At 45.1% G+C, this 12757-nt stretch overlaps 1 protein-coding gene across 3 annotated transcripts in view; it reads right to left on the reverse strand.

Moving 5' to 3' along the window:
- Window positions 1–12757, reverse strand: part of pot1 (protection of telomeres 1 homolog) — a 399782-nt gene that overhangs the window by 274265 nt on the left and 112760 nt on the right. For all 3 annotated transcript variants that reach the window (XM_068050910.1, XM_068050911.1, XM_068050912.1), the window contains exon 4: window positions 12232–12329. In XM_068050910.1, coding sequence (XP_067907011.1) covers window positions 12232–12329 — 98 coding nt within the window. The remainder of the gene's footprint in view (window positions 1–12231; window positions 12330–12757) is intronic.

Below are 12757 nucleotides of genomic sequence, written 5' to 3' on the forward strand. Positions count from 1 at the left end.
TCCAATACTTCACACCCCTCTTCCTTAATTACAATATCTGCATCGTCCCCTCTTTTGTGAAGACAGACACAAAGTATTCATTAAGAACAATACCAACATCTTCCACCCCTATACATAGGTTACCTTTTTGGTCTTTTATGGGCCCTACTCTTTCCTTAGTTATCCACTTACTCATAATGTATTGATAAAACATCTTTGGATTCACCTTGATTTTGCTTGCCAATATTCTTTCATGCCCTCTCTTAGCTTTCCTAATTTCCTTTTTGATGTCACTCCTCTACTTTCTATACTCCTCTCTGCTTTCTGTAGTATTGAGCTCTCAGTGTCGGACATAAGCTTTCCTTTTCTGCCTTATCTTACCCTGTAGGCTCCTTGACATCCATGGTGTTCTAGATTTGGCCGTCCCACCTTCTTTCTTTGTGGGAACATGTTTATTCTGAACCCCTTGAATCTCCCCTTTGAATGCCTCCCACTGCATTGACACTGATTTACCTTCACGTAGCTGTGAAGAGTTAAAAGCCATACTTCAGAGATGGTTTATACGCAGTAAAAGTAATCACCTAAGAAAATGCAGATTAACTACTGAGTACCCTACAGTCATTTTTAAATTTTCCTCCAGCATGATTGCTTCCCAGCATCTCACCCATAAAGTTCATTCTTCATGTGTGAATCCATAGGGGTCAACAGGCTACTATTTTGTGAAGGGCATCAGAGCGGAGTCCAATCCTAACTTCACCCAATTTCCACATGCACAGGGGTCACTGGAATGTCATCCAGCGTACCAATCAGAGCTCACTTTATCCTCCGTAGCTCAGGTCACTGAGGCCAACTGCAGCATTCCCAACTGTTTCCAGTTGAGGTCAGCTAACTCAGCAAACCATGTGGCCCTGATTGCTATTGGTTTGAACTGTAACAGCGAACAGACACCTGAATCCCATATATCGACTTTTGTCAGAAATACTATACACTGTGTAAGACGATGTGAGTACTAAAGTGTTAATGATTGTAACAGAATCACCTCAAGTTAAAAGATTGTCAACTACAGTGAACTCTTCCAAGCTGTGCAATCAGAATATATTACAAGTCTGTAACTTTAAGGAGCTGCAGACTGATAAATTAATGTGTTTAGCCATTGAAGATGCAATTTATTCAGTCATGGAGTAGATTCATTTACAGCACAGAAAGAGGCCATTCAGCCCATCGAGTCCATGCCAGCTGGCAATGGAGCTATCCAGTCAGTCCTACTCCCCTGCTCGATACCCGCAGCCCTGGAAGTCTATTTCCTTCAAGTGGCCATTCAATTTCCTTTTGAAGTCATTGATGGTCTCCGCTTCCACCACCCTCGTGGGTAGTGAGTTCCAGGTCATTACCACTCGCTGCGAAAAATGTTCTTCCTCATATTCCCACTACATCTCTTGATCAAAACCTTCAATCTGTGTCCCCTACTCCTTGTACCCATTAGTTAATGAGAACAGTTTTTCCTTGTCTAACGTATCTAAGCCTGTCATAGTCTTGAGAACAACCCCAACAACCCCCAGGTCCCTCTGTTCCTGCACACGCTTTAGAACTGTGCCATTAAGTATATATTGCCTCACCCTATCCCTTCTGCCAAAATGCATCACCTCACACTTGTCAGTATTAAATTCCATCTGCCACCTGTCTCCCATTCTGCTAGCCTATGTCCTGTTGCAGGCAGTTCAGATCATCCTCACAGTTTACCACTCATCCAAGTTTGTTGGTATCAGCAAATTATGAGATTCTATTCTGCATTCCAAGATCCAAGTCATCTATAGATAGTAAAAATAGCAGTGGTCCCAGCACTGACTCTTGGGGAACACAACCGACAACCATCCTCCAGTCTAAAAAACAACCAATTACTACAACTCGCTGTTTTCTGTCCTTAAGCCAATTTTTTATCCAACAGGACACTGACCCTCCTATGAGCCTCAATTTTGTTAACAAGCCTTTTATGTGGAACCTTATCAAACGCTTTCTTAAAATGCATAAAGACAACATCCACCGCATTCTCTTCATCAACCTACTCTGTTACTTCATCAAAAAATTCAACTAGATTAGTCAAGCATGATCTGACTTTTCCAAATCCATGCTGGCTATCCTTAATTAACTTGAACCTCTCTAAGAGTCTGTTGATTTTTTCCCTGATTATTGTTTTTTATCCACCACTGATGTTAAACTAACTGGCCTGTAGTTGCTAGGACTGGTCCTTACACCCTTTCTTGAATAAGAGTGTCACATTTGCCACTCTCCAGTCCTCTGGCACCATCCCCGTAACCAAGGAAGATTGGGAGCCCTTCTGCTATCTCCATCCCTACTTCCTTTAGCAAACTGGGATACAAGCCATCCGGACCAGGTGTCAACCCTAAGCATAGCAAGTCTTTTTAGTACCAACCCCCTCTCAATTTTTATCCTATCCATTACTTCTACTCTCTCCACTTCTACTGATATTTTGTCAGATTCCACTTCCTTCGTGAACACTGATACAAAATTCATAGAAACATAAGAGCAAGAGTAGGCCATTCGGCCCTTTGAGCCTGCTCCGCCATTCAATACGATCATGGCTGATCATCCAAACTCAGTAACCTGTTCCCGCTTTCTCCCCATATCCCTTGATCCCATTAGCCCTAAGAACTATATCTAACTCTTTCTTGAATATATTTAATGATTTGGCCTCAACTGCGTTCCGTGATAGAGAATTCCACAGGTTCACCACTCTCTGGGTTATGATGCAGGTTTTCTACCACAACTTTTAACATGTGTTCATGGGAGAAAAGTAGTTCCATATGTAAATTGAGTGTCCTGTGAACTGATATATTATTTGTGCTTGAATGGGACAGTAATACCCCATGGATAGAAATTATCCCTTAACTATGGTTTGCTGCACTGGAGATCATGTGGCATACTTGCCATGTTCTCCTGCCCTCTAAATTGCAATAAATACTAAACTGTCAGGCTATCTACTAAAACATATAGGTCATTAACAAGAGTTAAAACCATGCATCACTTTTTGTTGCTCTGATATCATCCATGGCTGTTTTCACACCGGGTGGCTGAGGCATCCATCTCATAAATACATGCAAATCGGTATCCAATTCCACAAATAGATCCCAAGGCAATTTTGACGGGTTGCTGGCCAGATGGCCCATTTAGGATGCTCCGAAGACTGTACCTCTTTCCTCCTTTCCACCTGGGAGTTAAAACCCTCACTGTCAGTTCTAAATAATTGAATTGAAGATTACAGGGAAGAAACATTGATTTAGATTAGATTAGAGATACAGCACTGAAACAGGCCCTTCGGCCCACCGAGTCTGTGCCGAACATCAACCACCCATTTATACTAATCCTACACTAATCCCATATTCCTACCAAACATCCCCACCTGTCCCTATATTTCCCTACCACCTACCTATACTAGTGACAATTTATAATGGCCAATTTACCTATCAACCTGCAAGTCTTTTGGCTTGTGGGAGGAAACCGGAGCACCCGGAGAAAACCCACGCAGACACAGGGAGAACTTGCAAACTCCACACAGGCAGTACCCAGAATCGAACCCGGGTCCCTGGAGCTGTGAGGCTGCAGTGCTAACCACTGCGCCACTTGTACAGTTTCTGGCTCCACAATGACCGGCTCCATCGCACAAAAGGAAAGGCACTATATGAAGGACTATTGTATTGGAATATTAATAAGGCATTTGACACAACATTCTAGTCTAGTACCTCCTAAGGTGTTTGAACAAAGTACTCATTAAGTCTATTAGGCTTGCCCTGTGCCTCAAAGCACATATCACCCTCATTATCCTTAACAGGCTCCACTCCATCTCTTACCACCCACTTACTATTTACATGCTGGTAGAAGATTTTTGGGTTCCCTCTTATGTTGATTGCCATTCTATTTTCATATTCTCTCTTTGCCAGTCTTATTTTCCTCTTCATACCCCCTCTCAACTTATTGTATATGGCCCGGTTTTCACTTAATGAGTTCACCTGACATGCATCATACACCCTCTTCTTTGTACCAACATTATCGCTATCTCCCTCGTCAACCAAGCAGCCCTGTTCTTGGTTCCCCTATCTTTCAACCTTGTTGAATAAACCATCCACCTCATGTGGTGGCCAAATCGTGTTCACACCAACACAACCGCTATAAGCGGCAGTGTCCGTACATAATTTCTTTCTTTGGCCTCCTTGTCTCGACAGACAATGGGTAAGCACCTAGAAGTGGTCAGTGGTTTGTGAAGCAGTGCCTGGAGTGGCTATAAAGTCCAATTCTAGAGTGACAGACTCTTCCACAGGTGCTGCAGATAAAATTGGTTGTCGGGGCTGTTACACAGTTGGCGCTCACCTTGCGTTTCTGTCTTTTTTCCTGCCAACTGCGAAATCTCTTCCACTCGCCACTCTTTAGCCCCCCCTTGATGGCTGTCTGCCAACTCAGGCGATCACTGGCAACTGACTCCCACAACTTGTGGTCAACGTCACAGGACTTCATGTCGCGTTTGCAGACGCCTTTAAAGCGCAGACACAGACGGCCGGTGGGTCTGATGCCAGTGACGAGCTCGCTGTACAATGCGTCCTTGGGGATCCTGCCATCTTCCATGCGGCTCACATGGCCAAGCCATCTCAAGCGCCGCTGGCTCAGTAGGGTGTATATGCTGGGGGTGTTGGCCGCCTCGAGGACTTCTGCGTTGGAGATACGGTCCTGCCACCTGATGCCAAGGATTCTCCGGAGGCAGCAAAGATGGAATGAGTTGAGACGTCGCTCTTGGCTGACATATGTTGCCCAGGCCGCGCTGCCGTAGAGCAAGGTACTGAGGTAACAGGCTTGATACACTCGGACTTTTGAGTTCCGTGTCAGTACGCCATTTTCCCATGCCTTCTTGGCCAGTCTGGACATAGCAGCGGACATCTTTCCCATGTGCTTGTTGATTTATGCATCGAGAGACAGGTTACTGATGATAATTGAGCCTAGGTAGGTGAACTCTTGAATCACTTCCAGAGCGTAGTCGCCGATATTGATGGATGGAGCATTTCTGACATCCTGTCCCAGGATGTTCGTTTTCTTGAGGCTGATGGTTAGGCCAAATTCATTGCAGGCAGCCGCAATCCTGTCAAGGAGTCTCTGCAGACACTCTTCTGTGTGGAATGTTAATGCAGCTTCATCAACAAAGAGTTCCCTGATGAGGACCTTCCGTTCTTTGGTCTTCACTTTAAGACGGGCAAGGTTGAACAACCTGCCATCTGATCTTGTGTGGAGGAAACTTCCTTCTTCTGAAGACTTGAACGCATGTGAGAGCAGCAGGGAGAAGAAGGCCCAAACAGTGTAGGTGCGAGAACACAGCCGTGTTTCACACCACTCAGGATAGGAAAGGGGTCTGATGAGGAGCTACCATGTTGAATTGTGCCTTTCATATTGTCATGGAATGAGGTGATGATACTTAGTAGGTTTGGTGGACATCCGATTTTTGCTAGTAGTCTGAAGAGACCACGTCTGCTGACGAGGTCAAAGGCTTTGGTGAGATCAATGAAAGCAACGTAGAGGGGCATCTGTTGTTTGCGGCATTTCTCCTGTAGCTGGCGAAGGGAGAACAGTATGTCAATGGTGGATCTCTCCGCTCGAAAGCCGTACTGTGACTGCATGGGTTTCCACCGGGTGCTCCGGTTTCCTCCCACAGCCAAAGACTTGCAGGTTGATAGGTAAATTGGCCATTGTAAATTGCCCCTAGTGTAGGTAGGTGGTGGGAGAATGGTGGGGATGTTGTAGGGAATATGGAATTAATGAAGGATTAGTATAAATGGGTGGTTGTTGGTTGGCATAGACTCAGTGGGCCGAAGGGCCTGTTTCAGTGCTGTATCTCTCTCTGACTCTATGAGGGGAGACACGCTCAGCCAGCTTCTGGAGTCTGTTTAAAACGACTCGAGTGAAGACTTTCCCCACTATGCTGAGCAGGGAGATTCCACGGTAGTTGTTGCAGTCACCGCGGTCACCCTTGTTCTTATAGAGGGTGATGATATTGGCATCGCGCATGTCCTGTGGTACTGCTCCCTCATCCCAGCACAGGCAAAGCAGTTCATGGAGTACTGGGAGTATAACAGGCTTGGCACTCTTGATTATTTCAGGGGTAATGCTGTCCTTTCCAGGGGCTTTTCCAATGGCTAGAGAATCAATGGCATCACTGAGTTCCGATTTTGTTGGCTGTTCGTCCAGCTCATCCATGACTGGCAGAGACTGGGCTGCATCGAGGGCGGTATCAGTGACATTTTCCCTGGAGTACAGTTCTAGGTAGTGCTCCACCCAGCGGTCCATTTGCTTGCATTGGTCAGTGATCATGTCCCCAGATTTAGACTTGAGGGGGTCGCTCTTCTTGATGGTTGGCACAAAGGCTCTCTTAATGCCATCATATTTTCTCTGATGTTTCCGGTGTCGGAGGCCAGCTGAATACGACTGCATAGGTGTTGCCAGTAATCATTTGCACAGTGCCTGGCTGTTCTTTGTGCAGCGCTTCTGGCTGCTTTAAGTGCTATGGATGTTAACTCGCTGGGGCCTTTCTTGTAGTTCAACAGTACAATGCGCTTAGCGGCTATGACAGGGTCCAGCTCTTCAAAGTCGGATTGAAACCAGTCTGCATTTTGCTTCTCACGTTTGCCAAAGGTGGTCATAGCTGAGTCATAGATGGCGTCTCTGATGTGGGCCCACCTGGTCTCTGCATCCCCTGCAGGAGTGTTTTGAAAAGCTTTTTCAAGTGAATTTAGAAACTTATGTAACAGCAGTGGATGAGAAATTCTGCTCGTGTTGATGCGTGGGCGGCCCTTCTGCTTGGAGTGATGTAGCTTCTTTGGTTCGAGTCTAACTTTGCTGCACACCAGGGAGCGGTCGGTGTCGCAGTCCGCACTGTGGAAGCTGCGTGTGATTTGAACACTGTTTATGAAGGCTTGCCTTGTGACGATGAGGTCCAGTTGCTGCCAATGACGTGATCTTGGGTGCCTCCATGAAACCTGGTGACAGGGTTTAGTATGAAAGAACGAGTTGGTGATGCAGAGGTTGTGATAGGTACACAACTCCAGCAGTCTCTCTCCATTCTCATTCATCCTTCCAATGTCATAGCGCCCAAGGCTGCCATGAGTCATGGTGGGCCCCAACCCTGGTATTAAAGTCCCCCAGCAGGAACCAATGTTCGATATTGGGAATGCTCCGAATGATATTATGGAGTTCCTCGTAGAACTGGCCTTTAACTTCAGGTGGGGAGCAGAGTGTTGGAGCATAGATGCTGAGGAGGTGTATTGGACCAGAGGTGGTGAGCAGTCAGATGGACAGTATGCGTTCCGAACCATTTGAAGGTGGCTCTATCATGCTGAGCATGGAGTTTCTGATGACGAAGCCCACTCCATGCTGTCCTGGTTCTTCAGGATCCCTACCCTGCCAGAAGAAGGTGTAGTCTTGCTCACTTGGAGATCCGCTCGCAGGGAGGCGTGTCTCCTGAAGTGCTGCAATGTCCACATTGAGTCGACTGAGCTCGTTGTTAATGATGGCGGTCTTCCGAGAGTCGTTGATTTGTGTAATGTCATCCGACAGGCCAGGACACATAGTTCTGACGTTCCAGCTTACAAAACAAAGGGCTGGTACCTTCTTTCCTTTTTTGGTCGTGCTGTTTGGTGCGGTGTTACAGTCCACTTGTCGGGCAATGACCCTGAGCTCCAAGCACCCACTAAAGCAGGTGGACTGTGGCAGGACAGAACCTTTCTGATCGGAGGCTGCCCGGTTTGAGGCGGGCGGTAGCTTCCAGTGAGATGCGATGACCTCTCCCACCAACAAAGGCAACCCGTGGTGCCCAATCTCTACGCCAGTTCAGCTGGACTTATAACCCGTAACTGCTGCCTTCCGGGTTGTTTTGGTCGCTGTGGGGCAACTACGGACTGACCTCTCCATGGTGCATGCCTCGGCCTTCCGAGTGGGGTCCAAAGGAGTGCAGAGCATGACGTTTGGCTGTAGGAACTGCCGGAAACAAGCCAAAGGTGACACATGACCACCTTAGGGGTTCTGCTCCGGATTTTCTGTTAGGGCTTACTCCCTTAGCCTTGGTCTCCAAGGCAGTGGGGTTGTTAAGCTCCTATCCCTGAGCAGGGGCCCTAGCAAGTAAACTGTGCGATTTCATGGAGGGAGACGGAAGGGGGCGGGGGGGGGAGAGAAGGGGTACAAGGAGGGAGGGGGTGTGAGGGGGGAGGAGGTGCAAGTGGGGAGGGGGTTGGGGAATGGGGTGTGAGGGGGAAGGGGGCGTGAGGGGGGAGCAGGAAAGGGGGTGCGAGGGGGAGGGGGTGTGGGGGGAAGGGGGTGCGAGGGGGGAGGGAGTGGGGGGAAGGGGGAGGCAGTGGGGGGAAGGGGGTGCGAGGGGGGAGGGGAGAGGTGTCCGGCAGGGGTTGCGACCCTGGCGAGCTGGCCAGCCCACAGCCTGCAAGGCCTCCTCGATATCGTTGTCCTCCAGGCTGACGCTGTGCTCGTGGTCACCATCCAGCTCACGGTGGAACGTCTTTCCCGGCTCCCAGCTGTGACGGCGGAAGGGCGACCGAGGCCGGATTGAGGCCCTGAGCCTCGACAACCCCCTCATAATGCATTATCAAAACGTACTTCTATAACCTAAGAGGCTTTTGAATAGTTTACCCTCAGCTCAAAATTCCTTTTAGTATTTGAATAACATATGTTATACCACAGGAGTGACTTACACCATTAAGTTCAAAAGGAAAAAGAAACATCAACAGCAAGCAGATACTGATAGGGGCAGAGGCCAAAAGGAAATGCTGATTCTGTAAATCTTATTCCTCAGCAGTCACCAGTAGGTTGAGCTCCAGAAGCTAAACTACAATAACATTCAAACTATGTGCTCTGAGCTCCCCGCTAATGATGCGGCATCATTCTAAAATACCACAGGCATTCTTATTTAGCCAGAATACCGCAAACCCTGTGTTAGTAACAAGTCACAAAAGCCTGTGCTCTGTTAATTGCTGACAACACTGAAGGCGACTAATCATTGACACCAATCAGGAACAACTACAATTTTTTTTCCCCCACATTGCACCTCTCCAGACAGTCATGAGGTGCCCCAGATCTATAATACAACCTTGGAAACACTCAGCAGGTCAGATAGCATCTGTTGAGAGAACTGAGGAGTTGACTTTTCACTTGTGGACCCTCCATCAAAACTCATGTATTGATAAAGGGTTCACATCTAAAATGTTCCCTCCCCTTCTCTGTCTGCAGATGCTGCCTAACCTGCTGAATGTCTCCAGTATTCTGTTTCTGTTGCAGGTTTGCAGCATCTGCAGTTTTGTTGCTTTTTGGTCATAAATAAAATCATGGCATTTAGATATATTTGACCATCCTGATGGCACAGTTTCTAACACTCAGAGAAAACTGGCTTGTTTGATTCACTTTTCCCTCCAATTCTAATCTTGATAACCTTGGTAAAGGATATCTTTCCATTGCTTCATTCTGTTTGACCCATTATGACCAATCACCAGTTTTATGCCCAGTGAGTATGCTGGAGATCCACTCTCTGGAGTCTAACAAGATCTGTGGTGGTCATGATATCCCTCCTATTATCCTCAAGACATCAATTCAAACCATATTTATGAGCTATAGCTAGGTCACTAAATAGGCTTTCCACACACTGAAGAGGATACACATTGCTGTTTGCCAAAATGTTACTTCAAAAGTATTATTCCTATGCAGATACATTTTGATTGCAAAGCAAGCAGAAACCAATGAGCACAGACTGCCTGTTTCGTACAGAAATTAAGCAACTTAAGGTGAAATGCAAATAGACTGGGAGCTTAACTGGTTGGGCCATTGCTTTAATTTGAGAAGCTCAGTTTAATGATGGAAAACACCCTTTGTTTTCCTGTATCCCAGTTTGGGTCTTCAAAGTTTGCAAGAATTATGTCCTTGGCAGCATTGTCCCAATTCCTTGGTTCTTCTGGGTCAATAAAGATAAAAAGATGGAGACTCTGTGTATATGGACTAAGGTATGTTCCTGATGCTAGCCTGTGTTTGGTTGAGAAAAACTGTTGTTCTTTTGTTATTTTTGGATCACAGAGGAGGCACAAGTTTGAAATACTGTAAAGAAGTGAAATTTGCTGTGTTAACTGTCTGCTACTGTTCAACACTACCTTTTAATAAAGCTGATACATGCTTCACAGCATAAGTCACATGGTCTGATAAAGCATCTACTCATTCACTCCCCAAAAGCTAGGGGAACCAGAGAAGTTTCATGTTAATTCAATGACTGAATTACAGCAAGCAGGGTTTCTGCTCAGTTCTTGGTCAATGTTACTTGTCTGAACAAAAATTACACTTTGGTTTCTATACAGTGAGCTTACAGTAGTCGTTTTTCACACTAGCGTCCGAGGAGTCTTGCAGTTAAGCCTCAAGGTGTAACAGCTTCTTTTTCTGTGCTTGTCCTATTAGCCTCTTCATTCTCTGCCCTAATTTGCTTTTCCTCCTGCATAAAAATTTGTTGATCATCCAATTCCCAAGAAGGATGATCCCTCTTGTCCTTTTAACTGCTGCCCTTTTACCCTTATTTTGACATTTTAGAAGTTATGGAAGCTATCTCTTAAATTATCCATCACTTCTAGGGCTCCTCCAGTTCATTGGTTGAACCAGTCTGATCTCTTTTTGAGGTATCTCAGACAACCAAAATTTTGATCCTTTCAATTTATGTCCACTTCTTCCCATTAATGGCTTCAACCTGAATACTTCTTTTACCTGTCGACATTTTGCCTTACTGTTCCTTTGATCACAAATGGAACTTCTACATTTTCTTCACTGCTGAAGCAACTCCTCAGAAGCTGAATTTCCCCTTCTGGTGCCAAACAAAAACACTTCCTTCTCCCCATTAAAATTATTAACTCTTTCAAAGTTCAAGTCCTTCCAAGGCTTGGATACAATCTTCAGGACTTTTTCCAGATCTGGTATCAGTTAAACACTACTACCTGAATTAATCATCTCTTTTACCCTTTATGCAGCAATATAGACCTTGGCCCCTTTCTAGGTTTCGCAACAAAAAAGTGCAGAGATCTTGATAGCCTAAATTTAGTCTAAGTTATTTTTCTGAAGAGTTTACAGCATTGTAGAAGGCAGTTATGCAAAAACAGTTTATAAATCAAGTCAGAAGATAATGATTTATTGGTGCAATTCTTTTTCTGTCCTGACAGTTTTCTTCTTGTGGTAGACTGTTCGACACAATGAATTTGAGCACTGGCCTCTCATCTAAGGTTTATTTTAAAAACAGAAGTGGAGCAAAAAAATCACTCACTGCAATCTACAGCGCTCTCATATTATTCTGCAACCTTATTTAATGTTGCGGAATTTATCTCCATGATATTTAGCTGCACGGATCCATCTTTCCGGCAGCCTGCCATGCTCTTATAAATTCTGCAAAGAATGTGAACACCGACAGGTTACAGTGGTATTCTCTGTTCAGTGTGGAATGTGGTGAGCAAAGCTATCGACAACAGAGAAATGGGAGGATGAAAATTTCTAATCAGAGAGAGAGAGAGAGACAGATTGCTAGCTAGTAAAAACAAAGGGAGCTATGATTGACTTTCAGAATCAGATACCTCAAAAAAAAGAGTGAATCTCATTCTTAATGATTTAGACTTGACAGGTCTATTGGCCATTCACTGTAGGGAACAAAAGCCTGTTTGATATTGTCACAGTACAATGAAAAGTTTCATCCCTAATCATTCACTTCTCACCTTATATAAAACTTATAGTACAGAATCAGGCCATTCAGCTAAATGCTGCTGTTTACGTTCCACACGTGCCTCCTCACACCCCTCGTTCTCAAACCCAAATAACATAACCTTCTATTCCTGTCCCCTTCCTGCCTTTACCTGCCTTCCCCCTCAAATGCATCTTCGCCTCAACTACTCCTCATGGTAGTGAGCTTCACATTGTATCTGCTTTGTGAGCAAGTTCCTCCTAAATTCCCTATTGGATTTATTAGTAACCACGTTATATATAAGACCCCTAGTTTTGGTCTCCCCACAAGTGGAAATATTTTCTCTATGTCTAATCTATCAAACCCTTTCATAATTTTAAAGGATTCTACCAGGTCACCCCTCAGCCTTCTCTTTTCCAGACAAAAGAGCCCTGGACCGTTCAATATTTTCTTGATTGTTATAACATTCAGTTCACACAACTGCTAATTAAATGCTTTACCCCTTGTTTAAGAGTGTGTTCACAGTCCTTCACCAGCTTTCCAAATATAAAGGTGTTGATGGCTGCTTGGTTGGACATTGACTGTTGTGTAGTCGACTCTAAGAAAAGCAGAAAATTAGAACTGTGTTATGCTACAACAGATGGGTTCAATTCCAATTATTTACAAAACCTGTATTGAGCACATATTTTTATATTTAAAAAGGGTTCTGCAAAAGAATTTGAACCTTCACTCTATGTAAAATTACAACCATTTACTGCTCAAAATATATCAGCTCCATTGATAACTGTGCTTTGATTTCAATGTACATCAATTCATGGTGTTACCAGAAGGCTCTAACAACCTAAATGGCACCAATGATTTCCATTCTGGACAGGAAGGGTGTTAGGAGGGTGGGGGGGTGGGGGTGCGGGGGTGGGGGCAACTACTTCACCAAGTGAAGAAAGAACTTCCATTTATATTTTTATACAGCGTCTTTAACATCCTCATAGTGAATAGTAAACCCCAGACAATGAATTGATTTTGAAA

The sequence above is a fragment of the Heterodontus francisci genome, chromosome 18, assembly GCF_036365525.1.
Source record: "Heterodontus francisci isolate sHetFra1 chromosome 18, sHetFra1.hap1, whole genome shotgun sequence".
Taxonomy (NCBI): domain Eukaryota; kingdom Metazoa; phylum Chordata; class Chondrichthyes; order Heterodontiformes; family Heterodontidae; genus Heterodontus; species Heterodontus francisci.